This window comes from Uranotaenia lowii, chromosome 1, assembly GCF_029784155.1.
Source record: "Uranotaenia lowii strain MFRU-FL chromosome 1, ASM2978415v1, whole genome shotgun sequence".
NCBI classification, from domain to species: Eukaryota; Metazoa; Arthropoda; class Insecta; order Diptera; family Culicidae; genus Uranotaenia; species Uranotaenia lowii.
This window is the reverse complement of record NC_073691.1, coordinates 197604437-197622615: the sequence shown is the minus strand read 5'-3', so window position 1 is coordinate 197622615 and position 18179 is coordinate 197604437. Positions and strand designations below refer to the sequence as shown.

The 18179-nt window shown below is 42.9% G+C and overlaps 2 protein-coding genes across 6 annotated transcripts in view; one reads left to right on the top strand and one right to left on the bottom strand.

Moving 5' to 3' along the window:
* The window catches only part of LOC129742841 (uncharacterized), a 127487-nt gene that overhangs the window by 2423 nt on the left and 106885 nt on the right, over positions 1–18179 (bottom strand). For 2 of the 5 annotated variants that reach the window (XM_055734780.1, XM_055734805.1), the window contains exons 2-9: positions 5955–6090; positions 4449–5884; positions 4114–4393; positions 3459–3905; positions 2957–3133; positions 1219–1434; positions 858–1154; positions 443–785 (exon numbers count right to left, since the gene is read on the bottom strand). In XM_055734780.1, coding sequence (XP_055590755.1) covers positions 443–785; positions 858–1154; positions 1219–1434; positions 2957–3133; positions 3459–3905; positions 4114–4393; positions 4449–5884; positions 5955–6090 — 3332 coding nt within the window. The remainder of the gene's footprint in view (positions 1–442; positions 786–857; positions 1155–1218; positions 1435–2956; positions 3134–3458; positions 3906–4113; positions 4394–4448; positions 5885–5954; positions 6091–18179) is intronic. The other 3 variants (XM_055734786.1, XM_055734792.1, XM_055734800.1) reach the window with 3 other exon arrangements.
* LOC129742865 (splicing factor 3A subunit 3-like) lies at positions 3412–8309 on the top strand. The gene is made up of 3 exons (XM_055734812.1): positions 3412–6743; positions 6812–7507; positions 7571–8309. Exons 1-3 carry the CDS (start codon positions 6648–6650, stop codon positions 8237–8239), a joined length of 1461 nt encoding a protein of 486 aa, XP_055590787.1. The 5' UTR covers positions 3412–6647; the 3' UTR covers positions 8240–8309.

The window sequence follows — 18179 nt, the reverse complement described above, 5'->3', positions numbered from 1 at the left end:
CTTTCAGATTGAATTTTGAAAGCAAATTTCGAAAAAATGAAGGCCAGCGAAAGAAAAGAAAGGAATAGATAATGTATTTTCTTTTTAAGAAAGCAACGATCAGATTTTAAAGCCATTCTTTTTTAATTACGTGGTTTTTCATTTTTCAAAACGCCAATTTCGAATTAAATGATAAACTAACTGTAAGGTTGGTGCCAATTCTAATACTACAAAACTAGGTACGATTTATGGTTTTGCTTAGTTGGTTTTGACTTTTGTAGCGAAAGTGTTAGATGACGTCCAATATCCGTAAATGCAATTTCAATGTTTTTTCAAAGGATTAATGCTTGCAGCAGCAGATTTAGTACGTGGATTAGATATAAACTTGGGTTAGTTTTTGTAACAGTTCGTGCAATATGGGGCAAGCGCAAGCAACGCAAGACAATAATGTTCAATCATTAACCTCGGCGGCTTGTTTCCAAATATCTTTGGGTAGATTGTGCCACTTGATTACATCTGGGCTGCACTGGTCTGAATCGATGTCTTGTGAGGGCGAACTTTTCAGAACGTTTTGCTGTCGGATGAGAGGACTTTTGGCACCGTTATTAGCACTACTGCTGTTGGTCGCAAGCTCCACCTCAGGGGTGGACGGAAGACGGGTGTGATCTGTAGAAACCGTTGCTGTCGACGGTATTTCCACCGATGATCCGGTCGGGGCAGCCGATTCAGATACTACCCTTCTCTGAGAGGCCAGAACTTCCGGCTGGCAGCGTTCGCTTTCCAGTTGAGCTGAAATTGTACGATTTCTAGAACAAAGTACGGTGATGAGCTATCAAAGCACTAGCCTACAACTGGGCGCATTCGGGACAGTCAGTTACCTATCTTTTGCGGAAGCTCCCAGAGCCGACTTCAACTTCTCTTCGTGCTCGCTGAAGCACATGTTGATGCCGGAGTCCTGCGATGACATGGTAGATTTAAAATCCCCCGCAGAAGTTTTGGCAATGGCTCCCGTGTAGGGAAATGTGGGTGCCGAACTCTCTGCACTGGGCGCAGTTAGGACGGCCGAGATCGGGGCATTCGGTCTCGGAAATGATTCCGACCTGTGCTTGTCGCTATCAGCCGACTTTGGGCGCCGTAGATCCGGCGTAATATCACTGTAACGCTGCTTGATTAGGCTAAAAATATATTTTAATTTACAAATTATATTCTACAAATTTCAATAACTGACAAAATACTTACAGTTTTGGTCCTCCGGTTCCACCCGCCGTTTTCATAATATCGGGTGGGGAGTTTTTGCGAGGACCAAGATAGTTTTCGGGTGAAATCATTTCATCCACCGCATTGACCGCATCTCGGATTTCCGATTTAACTTCGATCATCATGCCCTTACTGAATTCTTTCAGGTAATCGACCACATCGCTGGCCGAGATAGAGTCCCGCTTGCTGTCGTTGAAGCTGTAAGTAATGAGTGTACAAAAATTAGGTTTCCGAGCCCTTGCGAAAGCTGTTCGGTGCAGTACTCAGGGTGTCGACTCATATCTGGTAATAAAATTCCCTGATTTTCCAGTCGTTTTTCCAGAAAATTCCAGGTTTGAAAAACAACCTGAGGAAGCAACTTAAAGTTATAAAAAATATATTTCCCCCGAAAATAAACGCACAGGAAGCTTTGAGTAGAGAACACTAATTTATTACAATAATTTTAATGAAAGTATTATTGGTGATATTAAACATTTTAAGATAAGTCAGCCAGTTCGGATCCACTTGTAGAAATTTCTATGATTTCAACATAACAATTTTCTCTTGCAAGCTATCAGCCTTCTTCTGTGCGTCTTCCAAAATTTTCCTCCGTTTCACCTCAAGCGATTTTGCTTCCGCTTTTCGATGACGCTTCATCAGCTTTGTTTGATCTGATTCAAGAGCTTCTTTTTTGCGGCGATCTTTGTCTTCCAAATACAGAGCATGTGAATTTCGAACTCTTTGAATAAGTTTGTTGGAAATTTGGACTGATTTTATCCCTCCAGCATAAAAAACAGCATCATAGATTTGTCGTTTAGCCACCACTGATTCTTCACGCATATTTTCGAACCATTTGACTCAAAGAATTGTACAGAAAAGGTACCATCGGACTGTCCGACTGAAATTCTCGTAAGGAAGGTTCCACTTAGCCTCCAACGGATACGAAGAAAGCCAATTTGACCAGAAGAAGCGGATCCTTGAGGCATGCAACAACGTCTCGATATGAATCGGATGTCGGCTCTATCTTGTCATTTTGAACACCTTTAACAAACTTTTTCATGTGTGGAGTGATTACTATTGCTCGCTGAGCAACGCTCACGTTCTCTAACCAACGGTGAGCGCAAAACTTTAACGGAAACACGGTACTTTTAGAATACTGTGTATATAGTGCGCGGCGTGTAGGTACATCCTTCATCAGGTTGTAGCTTCCTCTCAGATATTTGAGAATATCCCAGCCAGTAGCGCGAATACCATCTTTGAATGCGCCATGTAAAATATGTAATCCGCAACTTCCCAAGTCCAGAAGCTTCTAGTCATTATTTTGGGTATCCTGCTTTAACTCACGTAAAAAGGCTCAGTTTACATTGGGCCCATCCATCGATACTTGCATCGATACTATGACGTTTCAATTTCTTCAAATAAAATCAGGATCATTATTTTTCCCTGATTGGTGGAAAAATTCCCTGAAATTCCCTGATTTTCCCTGATGCAAATTGAATTCCCTGATTTTTCCTGATTTTCCAGGTTTTTCCAGGTAGTCGACACCCTGAGTACTGTTAAATGGTTTTACTAACTCAAAACAACCCAAACCAGAAAGACTTGACTATGCGATCAGTCAAGCCCTTCTTTAACGCTCGGCTAATGTCCACAAACTTCTTCAATAAAACTTCCAGTTCCTAGGGGTGAGCTTGATCACAAATAGCCAGCCAGATAACTGGAGCGCCAATACACGGTTACTTACCTTATGTTACCCAATGAAGAGAAAGCGGCACCACTCATGTCCAAACTATCGGTGCTCTCCAAAACATCTTCAACCTTGGAAATGACTTCTCGGATTTCTGACTTTATTTCCGTTGCTAGTTCCTTTGTGACTTCTTTAACGTACGCCTGAATATCTTCCACATTTTCGCTGCAACTGCTGAAAATAACCCGAACTGAATTAGTCAAAGAATCGTAGAAAAATCACAAACCAACACCACAGAAAATGAACACGCTACACCAATAGAATAGAAAGGAGATAGAGACAGGGAGGGAATCAGCCAAAGCGATACACACATATATTGGCGAGTGGAGAGGGGGAAAGGCTACCGTACACAGTACTACGGAAACATCTATATGGATTCAATGATGATACTCCAATCTCCACAATCGGGAGACTGCAAAGCTATCAATTGGTATGGAAACACAATGTAGAAAGCAATGAAGATATGGCGATTGTCAAACAACCGCGCAATGTGTCTAACCTTCCAGTGCGTAGATTCGGAAGGCTCGGTGCCGGGGAAGCTCGTCTACTATTGTCTGCTAGTGCTTCGGCAGAACCTATACTAAGATCCGTTTGGCTGCTGCAGGAACATGAACGTTGCTTAGACCGCACCACGAGTGGAGCAATGGTGCTAACCGGGGACGTAAGAGTGCGACTTTCACTCAGGCTTAGGGTGCGCCCATAGATGGTAGGATACTGAGTGGAATTGTTTAAGAGTTGTCGCTGTCTTTGCTGGACCTGCTGAGTCCAACCCAAACTGTAGCGAGCTTGAGGTGCGAGTATTGTGTAACTACTACCACCACCACCGAACACGACACCTTGGTCACTACTGGTTGTAGCAGTAGAGCCGCTCTTGGCCGGTTCCGGACTGCTACCAGTAGGACTTCTAAGAACTACCGTATTCATAGGCGAGCTCCAACTATTGCATCTGTGTGTGCGTGATTGCCGAATTTTGATCGAAAATATACAAACAATTTAGATCAAATGTTCTAGTTGCTGGTTATTTTGCTATAAAAATGACTATCATTGGGTTTAGTCACGTAACACATGCGTTTCAGATAAAATATTAAAGAATAAACTGATACACTCTTTATACACTACAAAAAAGGAGGGACATCGACGCACAAAGGACATACCTATTTCGACTGGTACTGGACTCGTTGACGACAAGATTTGTGACTTGCGGTGGTGGACTATAGCTGCCGACCTCACCACCCAAAGAAAAGCGAACGGTCGGGGGAGATGATGTTGGCGTCGGAGTTGGACTGTGTGATTGTTGAGGCGAAACCGAATGCTGTCGACGGATCGAAAGCTGTAACGGAGACGCCGGAAGGCTGCGGCTTTTGAATCGTTTAATATCGAGTGCCGACAGACTGTGGTGCCGATGGATCATCAGAAGTGACGGATTTTCTGGAACTATCAAACAACTGTGAAATTAGTATTTTCATTTAAGAAAAAAAAGGTAACTTACCTCGACTAGGATCGAAAGGCACCGAATTTTTGACCCGATGAGAATGACCCAGCAGCAGTTCGTGGGCCTCTCCCGGAAGCATGTACCAACGAAGGTTTTCCACTGCAGCATGTGGCAGCTTCAGAATGATTTCGTCGGAGGCAGACCGCAGTGCCATTTTTCGAGAGCGATTGAACAAATTCCTTGCCGTTTGCAGACAGTCCGAGTAGCTTTGTGGAAACGTTCCTGGACCAGAAATACGACGGTCGGAGAACAACATTTTACCGTCGGTATATCGGATCGCTCCAAGCCATTTACGTTCCTTAGCCAGCGAGTTCGAATGATGTCGCCATTCACCGGTGTTATCGTCTACTTCGTACTGTGGTAACAATTTCCACGCCTCGGTCGCTACCATTTTGAGAGCTTCCAATATGAAAGCGACTTCGGTTTCGGTCATGAAAAATGGTAGCGTTATCCTCACATATCCAGGATGTATGCTGGACGCTTTGAGTGAGTCATCGTTGAGTATTTTCTCATATTCCACAGCCAGCTGCGGATTGATTCCGAGTAAATCTGCTATCATGTTATCTGCGGTTGCCTGAACGCCAAAAACGTCGTTCAAAACGGCCACTACAAATCGATGGTGCAAAAAAGCTCCCCTGGGATGATGCACCATAAAACACAGTGTCGTTAAGCGCTTGGCCGTAGTACAAGGAGGCCCGAGCAGAGTTATTTCCGGTATAGTTCTCACGTGTGCTAACATTTGTTTGCAAATTTTTTCCATGCGGTTCATGATAGCCTGCACTCCTAGCGATTCTTTTAATTGTAGAACTAGCCCTGCTCGTACTGCTCCGACTACTCCAACCGTATCGGCCAATAACGAAACACTGTTTTCGATCAAACGCTTTTTGATTATTAAAACACCTGGAGCTTGAACACCTCCGATCATTCGATTGCAGTGGAAGAATAAAGAATCTTTCTGAGCTCCCGGTAGCACCGGATTGGTCACGATCGGTGCGCAGGAAGCTGCTACGCTGTGGTCCCAAATCGAAAGCGCATCATACTGATGCAGCAGAATAGTGGTTGCCACATCATCTGCCAAGATCCCCGTTAACCGGGAAGCGCCTGAAAACATCCCAACCATTAATCGTTTAGCTTCCGAGTATTGGAGCAGTCGCTTTTCCAGATCCACCAGGTCCAAGAAACCCTCATGGTTTTTGGCAATACGCTCCACGTGCCAACCGGCATCCAGCCAGGGCTTCAGATTACGGATAGGTTCCGACGTGCTGACGAACAGTATCGGTGGCATCGAGCGGCCACTGTTGTTGTTATCACAAAACTGTATGCTACTATTGGTTAGCAGGAAACACAATCGCTCAGCAGGGTTATCACAGAACACGACATCGTCTTCCGGTGTCGCTCCGACGGCTGCCCGCACCAAATCCCGAGCTTCGTTGCTACAAAGGCAAGACGAAAACACAATAGAAGTTCAGGAAATAAATACAGTATTATATACCTATCACTTACTCATACAAGTGGGACTGAAGACCGGTGACGGCGGAAATGCAGTTGGTATCACCGAATGCCGGTAGCACCTCTTTGTTGATATAGTCTTCGAGGAACTGCAGGGATCGACCGGATGAAGCGTAGTCTGCGTATACCACTGAAAGGTTAAAAGAGAAAAGGGAAAACGGTTAATAAAAAGGAGCTATAGTCAAAATGGTAAACTGGTTCCTCTATTCCCGACCTTGTAAAACAGTTACATGTTACATTAAGATAATTTAAATTAATTCTAAATTAAATTGAATTACTGCAATTTTTTAAAATTAAATAATCAATTTAAAAGCGACAGAAAGATACATAAATACATGTTTTACGTGTTGGGTTTTCGTTGAAACTCCAAACAGTTCACAAAAAAAATGTAAGTACAAAAAAATTGATGTTACTCTTAAGAACTGTTCACATAAAATTCCATTTTCGCTCACTGTTCAGTGAGCACCTTTGAAAGAACTCAAACACCGAGTTCATTCTCTTCCCAGTAACTCATTCTCTCAGCGAGCGAATGAATCGTTTGGCGACTCTCGCATTCTCCCGCAATGTTTCCTCCCACTCACAGTTCATTCCAGATCGAACTGTCAAATCGTTTGGGTCGCGTTGTTTCCGTCTTTGGTCGGATTGTTTTTCAAAAATTAAAGTTTTTTCTATTTTCCTCCACAAAACATGGAAACAATCTTCGAAATCCAACGGCGTCTGCACGAGGAATGCGACCGGCTGGTGATGGCCATGTCCGAGGAGCTTCAGATGCCAAAAAAGACGGTAAGTTTTGCGATAAAAATCATGGAGCTTGGGGGTTTGTTTACAAATTTTATATCGATTGTTTCCAGACCAAGGAAAAGGTGCTGGCTGATCATCGGATAAAAATTTACCTGGAACGGTACCAGAGTTGCAGCAAGTCGCTGCTGGAGCTGTACCAGGATAAGGACGGGGAGCGGAAGCAGGAAATCAGCAACATGAGCATCAACGAGTTCAAGGAATTCTACAGCCAGTTCAATTCGCTGGTGGAGTTCCACCAGAATCACGGGAACAATGTTGCGATTCCGTCGTCGATTGAGTTTTCGAAACTGCGGGAGCAGCTCAACGACCCGGCCTATCTGGCCGAGGTTGTGAAATTCAGTGACGTGGAGAATTACGGCCAGTATTTGGATCTGCACGAATGCTACGACAGCTACATCAATCTGAGGTGCTTGGACAAAATTGACTACATTACGTATCTGTCCGAGTTCAATAAATTTGGGGAAGTTCCGAAGAAGCAGAAGAATTTGAAATACAAAAAATATTTGGAACTTTTACACGACTATTTGTACGGGTTTATTACCCGGAGCCGGCCGCTGTTTTTTGAGCTGGAGCATACCATCAAGCGGAACGAGCTGCAGTTCGAGGATCTCTGGAAAAATGGCGACGTAGCTGGTTGGGAGCGGCCCAAGGATCTGGAGGAAGAGGCCCTGATTAATCTGAACGAATTTGCTAAGTGGGAGGATTTGACCTATTTGGGGTTGGATCGTCTCAAAGCAGCTCTGCAGGTAAAATTTTCAATTTCAGATGTTGATTCTTTTGACTTATTTATTTGAAAACCATTTCGACAGGCAAAGGGTATGAAATGTGGTGGAACACTGGAAGAGCGTGCACAGCGCTTGTTCGCTAGCAAGGAGGAAAAGAATCGTTCGAACCAGGACTGTCACCGTTTGATGGCTTTCAACCAGAAGGACAAAGAGATTGCCCTGCTGGAGTACCATATTGGCCGGTTGGCCGAGCTGGTCGACGATCAGATTTACGAGACCAAAATCAACTTGCAGCGGAAGCAAGCTCGTTACACCCTGGATGAGAGCGACGAGGACAGCATGGACGAGGTGGAATCGGACGATGACGATGGAATTCCGTACAATCCGAAGAATCTTCCGCTCGGATACGACGGAAAGCCCATTCCGTACTGGTTGTACAAACTGCACCAATTGCATTTTTCGTACGAGTGTGAGATTTGCGGCAACTATAAGTACAACGGGCCGAAAGCGTTCCAGAATCACTTCAGCGAGTGGCGTCATGCCCACGGGATGCGTTGCCTGGGCATTCCCAATACGGCACATTTCGCTAACATTACCAAAATCGAGGACGCTCTGCTGCTGTGGGATAAGGTTAAGGATTCCACCTTTTCCAAGATGTGGATTCCATCGAACGAGGAAGAGTTCGAGGATTCCCGCGGTAACATTCTGAGCAAGAAGGTGTACTTGGATTTGCAGAAACAGGGACTGCTGTAGAATGGAAAGTGCTACCGGCGTCATTATGCTTACAGTGCGTGGACTTTGTTTTCTTAGGAAGATAATGCTGGAGTGATAATAAAAATCAATCAGTACATCTCTATATTTGCGGTGAGTTATTTACCTTTCGGTTGGATGACCATTTTTTTTTATATCGATTGTAAATTTGTGTTTATTTTAGTATCCATATGAGCATTTTTCAATGAGAATCAAAGAACTGAATCAAAATTCAAAAATACAGGTTCAGTTTTAGGTACATATACTTTTTTTTTATCTAAAATTTTGGTTTCAAGTTAGAAGTTTTAGGTTCAAATTACAAATACAGTATTAGAACATATTACATCTTCAAAATTCGTTCAAATCAAGGTTGAAAATCTCATTAGGCTTCTAAATTTGAAACAAAGATATTCGTCATAAATCAGATTGAGGATTGAAGTTATTTACTTTGAGTGTAGTTTTAGGAATGATTGGCTTTTTTGAATAATCTATAAGACGCTGATGCTGATAGGAAAGTTAGGTGGAAAGAACATAAGAAATATTAGACTAAAAAGTATGGGTTTGACATTCCATTTTAATTTCAAGGCAACATTAATTTTTCTCAGTCTATGTACCTTCACGTCATAATCCAAAATTCAAGAATCATCAAAAGTGTCAAATTAGATGCTGTCAGTCAACTATCGAAGGTCATGCTCATTATTCGGAAAGTAATTAAAATTGATAAACCGTGACAAAACTAGCTCAGCCCGTTTCGAAACCGAATCAACAGTGGAAAAGTACCGCGGCGGAGCGGGAGTGGAACATACTTTAATTGAGCTGTCGTCCCCCGCGTCAAACAGGGGTTTGACACACAAGATTTCACAAGCAATAACAACAATCATCTCCCGAAGGCACGCTTTATCAGCTGCCGCTAGCTAAACGGCAACGGGGTTCAGTAGGTAATAGAGTAATAATGGAACTTAAAGCTGCCTGTCAGTCGGGTGGTTTTTTTTTCTTCTGAGACTCGAGGCTGAGAAATTCCGGGTATAATCGTTGTGTTACATTTTTTTGTGTTCACTCAGCTGACACTTTGAGTACCAGCTGTAATAATTACAGGCAAACTAAACGGCGATAATCAATTATATTTGGCGCACCCCGCGCGCTGCACTGGAGGTGAATATTTCTAATTACCTACTAGCGCAATATGTAGAAGGAGGGAACGTTTTCGCAGTCGTTTTAATTATATAGTCAGGCTGTGGTTGTTGAGTTTTGAGCTGACTTTTGCACTACCGTAACCTGGACCAACGACAGCGCGCGTATTGTGAGACAACTATGAAATTTTTCGATTATAAGTGTACAATCAGAACATTTACAAGGATCGTGTGCCCTATTTACGAAATTAAAAACAAAGTGTTATTCAAACACCATGCGACTTGATGACTATCATCAGTTTGCATTGTAATCTTGGAACATTTTGAAAAGTTACACTAGATTTTAAATGCGAAGTCATGAGTGTGTGATTCATCTTCTTTAATTCTATTACTGCTCCCAACTATGGAGCGGCATAAACGATTGGAGATTTCATAAGCGAATCTTCACAGTAACTCGTTGCAATTGCCACTTGACCAGGAATCGTATTAACCGACATAGTTGAGTAATATTTCCGGGGAGCATAGCGAGGGGCATGCAAATACACGATACACCTCACACGACTTTATATCCAAAGGTCAATCTGTTTCTATACTATAAGATTTTTTATTCACGCGAAAAGACTGGTACTACTATTTTATAGTAAATTCCTCATAGCGACACTTTCTTTAAGCCAGCCATCCAGTACTTACGCATGGCTTCATCGAGCAAGAAAGTTGGCGTGTTGGCTCTCAACGAACTGATTGGTATCAATTTAATTCAATTTAACTGATCGCTCCATTCCGTTCGTCATATCTCCTATACGACGCCGTCGTCGAAGAAAACACGATTGGCGTAGACACAATTTAGTTTGTCCGGGCAGGGGGGATCGTTAACGTTTCCTGGCGGGAGGCATTTGACCGGATCGAAATGTATTATGGTTTTAGAAGGAATCAAGAGAGAAGCTAGAGCAGCAGCCGATTAATTGGTGCGTGGGTTTGGTTTTTCGGATTTTTTTTTGTTTATCCGAAATCGCAGCTATAGTTGTATTCTCTTAGTCGGGTGACGTTGGCTACGGAGGATGACGAACGGATAAATCGTGAAGTTGCAACAAGGCCGTCGTCACACGTCATTTTGATTAAATATGTCTCGATCGAATCTCTTGACTCCCAATCGATAGAAAATTTAAAGTGTTCGAAAATTTGTGACAAACTAAAACATGATTTCCAGGCAATATTTCTCTAGAATGCTCTTAGAAAAAAATACTTCAAAAAATCCTGTAGATCAGCTACCATATCATGCTCAGCAAAAAATTTACTTAGTTCGAAATTCTTATGATTTTTATAGTAGACATTCGCCAACCTTACTTTCTTAACCCTAATCCGCTCTTGACTGTCAATATGACTCTATGGGAAATTTGGCGGCTTGTAACTTTCTTCGGGTGCATCCAAATAATACAATTTCTTTGGGTACCCTCAATGAATTCTCGAAACCTTTTATTTTGCATCATTACTTTTCTTGATTCTTGATAATTGGTTTAAATAAGTTAAACAGAATTTAACAGTGGAAAGATTTATTAGCAGCTTGGTGGAGAGCTTAATGTAGACTGAGAAAATTTTCACGGTTGTTTATTACAGAAAACTTCCGTTTTAATAAAGGTGACCAGTAACCAGCATTCTTCGACTGCCGATTATTCAAACACCCGCCCTGAATCGGTCAATCCCAGGAGGGGCCGCAGGTCGCAGAAACGGCCAGGTTCCAGTGCTTTGGTGAACGCATCTGCAAGTTGGTTAGCTGTTCCTGTTTCTGCGATCTGCAGCCTTCCGTGTGCCACATGATCTCGCAGGAAATGGTGTTTCACATCAATGTGCTTCACACGCTTGTTCTCGGTGTGTGTGGCCATCGCAATGCAGCCATGATTGTCTTCAAAAATCTTGAACGGTTTACCAGGGGGAACTTGCTGCAGATCTTCTAAGATTCCTTGTAGCCACAGTTGTTCGGAAGCAGCTACGCTTAAGGCTGCATACTCTGCCTCACATGATGACAATGCAATCATTTGTTGCTTCCTACTGGCCCAGGACACCGTATTGCCGAATACCTTGAAGACATAACCGCTCACGGATTTCATATCTTCAGTATCCGACGCCCAATCTGCATCAGCGTACCCGATCAGTACTTCAGCCTTTTCGTCTCGCTTGAATTGGAGCTTGAGGTTCTTCGTGCCTTTCATGTATCGGACCACTCTTTTCAGCGCTTGCCTGTGTGCTTCGCCAGGTTGACTTTGGAAACGTCCCAAGTATGCAACGGCGAGTGTAATATCGGGACGGACACATAGCTTTGTATACATGAGACTGCCAAGTAGCTCACGATAAGGATGGTAGACCGGATTTCCTTCATTCGTTGGTAGAAAACAGGCCTTCTCCATTGGTGCTTTCACGTGGTTGCAATCTTCCATGCCGAATTTCGTCAACACACGATCCACAGCGACTTCTTGACTCAGAGACATCAAACCAGCAGTACGATCATATCCGATCTTGATTCCGAGAAAGTGATTCACTTGCCCAAGGTCCGTCATCTGAAGGTTTTTGGAAAGGAATAGCTTGATCTGCTTCATCAGCTCCAGACGATCGCCAACGATGAGCAGGTCGTCAACGTAGATGACGATATACACCTGCCCTCGATCGTCGATTCGGGTATATAAGCAATAATCATGGCAGGAACGCGTAAAACCGAAAACCATTCAGGAGGTCATTCAGTTTATTATTCCAACATCGTGGGCTTTGCTTAAGTCCATACAGTGATCGTTCCAACTTGCACACAAGATTCGGATTTGCGGTGACTCCATCCTGTATGGCTAAATAGACGTCTTCTTCTAGTTCACCGTACAGGAACGCCGTCTTGACATCGAGTTGATTGATGAACATCTTCCGGTGCACCGCTACAGCCAGAACGGTTCGTATTGTCGCCAACTTAGCAACAGGGGAATAAGTTTCGCTATAATCGACGCCAGCCTTCTGCAGGAAACCTTTAGCGACTAAACGAGCCTTGTATCGCACAGGTTTTCCATTTTCGTCTTGCTTGACCCGGAACACCCATTTGGATTTGAGAGGAACCACGCCAGCTGGTCGTTCTACCAGCCGCCACACGTGGTTGTCAGCCAGGGACTTCAGTTCTTCATCGACCGCTTGCCTCCAGAAAACCTCATCGTCTCGCCCAGCAATGTCCTTATACGCCTCAGGAGCATCGGAAATGGAACGTTCGACCTCATATTGTTCCAAAACAGCATCAACGTTTGGAACGATATCTGTAGGACAGGATTGCGCGGCAGTGAAAAGTCTTCCAACAACAAAGTCTTTTAACTTACCGGGGAGCTTGCGCTCCCGTTCGCCGCGCCTCGGGATTACCATATCGAGGTTCGAACCACGGTCTGTTTGCGAAGGGAGCGCTCCGGTTTCGTCAACGTCATCATATTGAATAGGGACCACACTCGACGGACTTTCGCAAGGAACCTTAGGAGCAAACGGAAAACTATTTTCATCAAACTTGACGTCTCTTGACAAGAACAATTCCTTCTTCTCTGGATTCCACAGACGGTAAGCATTTGGACCATCACAGCCAGTTGATTTTCGGGTCCAGTTTTCTTCTCTGTTGCGCCGCCACCCAAGCATACGCTTTACAGCCAAGAACGCGAAGTTTGCTCAGGTCTGGCTTGTGGCCTATCTAAATTTCCGCAGGGGTCTTCCGGCAAGATAGAGCACTCGTTGGACTTCTGTTGGTTAGGTACACCGCAGCCAGAATCACTTCGTTCCACAGGTACTTCGGAGTTTGAGATTCGGACAACATCGCACGAACCTTCTCGATGATTGTTCGATTGATCGTTCTGACACACCATTTTGCTGTAGTGTATACGCTGCAGTTGGCTCAACCTGGATACCTTTGGACACGTAAAACTCCCGCTGGTCTTCGGAGCAATACTCTCTGCCGTGATCCACAATCAGTTTCGAAATCGAATGTCCTAGAGCGACAGTTGCCATCGCTTCGTACTCTCGGAACCGTTGGGATACCTCGGACTTCTTCTTGAGGGGATACACTACTGCGAAGTGCGTGAAATTGTCAATAAACGAGACAAAGTACCGAGAACCATCCCAAGCTGCCGGTGTGATAGGACCACACACGTCGGAGTGAACTCTCTCTAAAGGTCTTGAAGCACGGACTCTTGTACCCGAGAATGGTTCTCGCCACTGCTTTCTAAGAACACATATATCACAAAAATCCAATTTACCTGGTTCCTCGGAAATACCTGTTACCATGTCGTGCTTTACAAGTGCTTGCAAATTCTGGATGCCCAAATGGCCAAGTCGACGGTGCCATAGATTGCCGCTCACAGCTACACACAAGTTGGCCGCCACAGTATCGAGGACCAAATCTGGCTCGTAAAGGTCGCCACGCATGGGACATTTTCCGATCAGCTTGCCGTCGTACCACACAGTTGCTTACGTTTTCTTGAAAGTAACGTCCAAATTTGCTTTCGCCATCTTCTTCATAGAGAGAAAATTTTCTCGAAGATCAGGAACAAACAGAACATCTTTCAGGACCAATTTGACGCCTTCCTTATTGACGCCCGTAATTGTTCCTCGATGCCAGGATATCAACGACTGATCATCTTTCGCCACATTTATGATCACCGGTACCTTCAGCTTCGTAAGGTCAGCGAAACAGTGTTTCACGTTCACGAGGTGGTCCGTGGCCCCAGAGTTCAATTTGAAGGACACGACACCCGTCTCTCGTTCGGAAAAACTCCTTCCAGTCATGAAGGCTATCGCTTTACCTCCACTTGCAGCATAAGCTTCAGCTCGTCCGTCCGACGTGAGCTTGACACGACAATCTTTGGCCTTATGTCCCATTTTTTTGGCAACGTCTGCACTTTCCCGTGAACTTAACGAACACCGTCCTCTGTTTCGATCCTTGAAAAGCAGCAGGTTTTTCTTGGTTCGAATCTGCAACTCGGTCCGTTTTCTTTAATTCCTCTGCAAGAAGGCGCTCTCGAACAACGTCCAGTTTCAGATTTTCCTCTAAAAGATTTTCCAAGGCGGTAACTAATGGATCAAACGATTCGTGAAGAGTGGCAAAAAGCTGAGCAACAACGTTGTTTTCTTCTAGCTTCGCTCCGGCCAACTTCAGCTGACGAATAAGGTCTTCGAAGATCTTCAAATGGTCATTCGCTGACGATCCTTCAACCATTTTCAGCTAGCGTACAAGGTCCAGCAGGTCATCGTGAATGAACGAAATTAGCAAATACGTCGCCTTTCCGTCCTTCTGCAGGCACTTAGCACGTTCAGCCGGAACCGCCGGGGGATCGTTCTTGACCACGTCCAAAAGATTCACCGATTTCAAGTAAGCTTCCAAGCCAATTGTCAAAGCCGGTACCCAAGAACTGCGGGACCCCGTGGACCGGATGTTTGCGTGAGTCGCCCATAACCTCTTGACTCTTGATAATTGGTTTAAATAAGTTAAACAGAATTTAACAGTGGAAAGATTTATTAGCAGCTTGGTGGAGAGCTTAATGTAGACTGAGAAAATTTTCACGGTTGTTTATTAAAGATAACTTCCGTTTCCATAGAGGTGACGAGTAGCCAGCATTCTTCGATTGCCGATTATTCCAACAACTTTTTTATGTACGCATGAACGTTGTGACGTCACGCTGGAATGGATCATTTGTTTTCATCGTTACTGAATAACGAACTTCAATAACAAGGAGGAACAAAAGGAAATCGAAAATATCAAAATTTTAATTTTGATGCCAAATGACTTAAAAATTCATCAAACGTCGAGATGCGTTGTCTGTAAAAAAAAAATTTGGTCATCTCTTAGTAGGTGAGTAGAGGGGGTTTCCAAAAATCTTAAATGAGAAATGTTATGTCCATGGATAATTCGTCACAGCCATACGAAACCATATTACACAGGTTTTATTTTTTTTCTTTTCACTTTTGTTGGTTATTTTTGATGTTATGTTATTTATCTTTTAATGCGTCTTTAAATTAATTTAAAAAAAGCTGCTGATTCGATAAAATTTAAAGCGAACTAATTCAAACCAACATGCCACCAAAAACACTAAATCACATAGTTAAAAAAGATCGTCGCTTTTTGCTTTTCAACATAACAAGCTTTTTAATTGAGAAATATATAGGTCAGATTTTTCACTGATAGACGCTGCCAACTCGAAATTCTACAAACGATTTTCCAAAAAAAAAAACCTAAAACTTAGTTGGTAGAGTTTTCTTCACTTAGTTAATTCAGAGCGTTGAACAGAAAAAAAAACTTAGTATTCTATTTTCTTTCGTGAGATTGCTCTAATGTTTGTAAAGCATCCAGGCAAAAAGAGCTTAAGAGCCCTTCTTTTGTATAAGAATAATCAGAGAATTAAAATATGAGGAGGGATACGCTACAAGTACTACAAGCTCATTAAAGGCAAACCTCAACTCTGACGTTGTTTCAAAATAGGGGTCATTGCCCGGGTTTAAGATTGTTATTCTCCGATCTTTGTTGATGTTTTGATTTTTCTCCTACCACCAAGTTTTGCGAAAAAACGTGACACTGCCATTTTATCCGGAAACACATTAAAATCACCACCGACGACCGGCAGCAAGCAATAGCACTTTAATTTGCAAAGCGCAAAGTCATAAGTTTCGCATTGTATTTTTTATACTCATTCTGCCAAATAAAGCATCGATCATTAACGGTCACGAGCTGTGGTTGGGGTTGATCTATTGAAAATGATAAAAAAGTATACGCTGTTTTACAACATTTGGCACAAGAACTCGTTTTTATGGTGATTGTAGATTTGATACTCAAAAAGTAAGCCATTAAATACCGGAAGTTTCACTGAAGCGAATGCATCGAATTGAAGTGATCCAGTTGCAGAAAATGGACGCCAATTGAACCATAAAATTGATTCCCAAAACATTAAAGTCCCGTTAAATTCATTAGCATTAATTTTCGTTAGAAGTGTCAAAACCCTCCTTCTCGTTTGGACAGATGCTGCGTATATTGTTTCCATTTCAAGCAAAATAAACCAAATGGTACAAATTCCTCTTTCTCGTTTCCCGGGTGCGACAAAGCTGCTAAGCTGCTGCCTCGGGTTCAAGGACGTTCACAACAAAAGCGAAAACCGAAAGCCGAGGAGAGATTTTTCCGCAGCAACCCACCCCACCACCGAAAAGAATGCCATGGATGGTGCGAAAATTTTGCGAAACGACCTTGGACGCACTCACCACCACTCTCGAGCTCGATACAAAAGTATGTTGGGAAAACCCCACGAAGCACCTTGTTTTGTTGCCGGTTGCTGCCGAATTTATCTGATAACAAAGTTTGCGGTTCGTGTTTATCGGGTGCCGAACGCGTGCGAAACGGCCCGAAAGCTTACGCATCGTCAAAGCAGAGGAGTAAAGTGGCAGGCAGACGGGTAGTAAAATTTTGAGCAGATACACAGGAATCAGAGTTCAAAAGGTCCAAAGAAATCTCTAGCGCGGCAAAAAATGACTAGTGAAAATCAATTAAAGAATCAAGGAATCTGACAGAGTTGCATGCTGCATGCAAGGAAGAAATTCACTTTTAGGTGAATTCTCATGTATAATTTAAGTGTGAATTTGGATTCAGTGTATGGTTTAATTTCTACTGTAAGCACTGAGAAAAATAACAGAAGATTAATGACGTGTATTGTCACCGAAACACGAAGATGCGGAATATACCGAACAATGTGATTCAAAAAACTAAATTCTACCGCATGATAACGGAGGCAACACATTGCGAAATGTTATTACGTATTTCTGGATACTACAAACGAACGATACAAAAGTGGGTGGTGGGTGGAAGAGAAAATGTATGATGAGACGGCAAGTGTTTGACCTACTTTTTCGAGCGAAACGGCTCTTTTTTGGGGCGCTCTTCCTGGTTTTGACGGGCAAACTTTTGTATGTAATAGGTCGTTGGGCTTTGTTTGCTTCGTCCGAGTAAAGAATGAATTGGAAGGTCCACCGGGAGACGTTGTTAATCCAATAATGGAAGAAGGTTTGTTATGAAATTGTTTGCGTACATATTATATTTTTGGTTTGTTGTGTGCCGGTCTAGGTCGGCAATTGACAACACAACCGGTTGTTTAGCGCGCTCTGCGGTTGTGTAATCAAATTTTCTTGCTGATAACAGGCTGTTATACCGATTGTGATTGGTATAAGGCGGCTGCTGCAGTGACAAGATAAAATGAGCGATGGAAGAGTGGACAATTTCTATTTACTACCTACTGATGGGTGGAGATTTAGAAGTTCAGCAAATAAAACATTAGATATTGTTCCATTTATTCGTTTTTTTTAATTTTTGGTGAAAACTCTATTGAACACTAAAATGTCCAAGGTCATTGAAAATTCAACAGGTAACAAACTTGCTAAAAACTGAACGAAAGTTCACAAACTTGGTCTTGTGGAATTGCTTGAAGTGTCTTATTTTAATTCATAGAACTTAAGTCAAAACAAAATAACTTTGAGATTTTTTATTAAATTTTAATATCGTTGTACTATTTCAATCATTACCTGTACAACCTGTTATGGAGCCCAGATTTGTTTCTTGATTTGTCTTGGGTAAAATGGACCTTACAGACTTTGTATCTTAAGATTAGGGGGAACTACTTATAGCTATTTTGAAACAACGTTTACACATGTTAAAATCAAACAGATGGTTCACTGAATTCAAACGTTCACAACATTTATCCCACGGATGATTTCGGCCATATGCATTACGGTGATAAGGGATCCAGAGAAACTGGCGTTGTCGAAGTGGTCGGGTT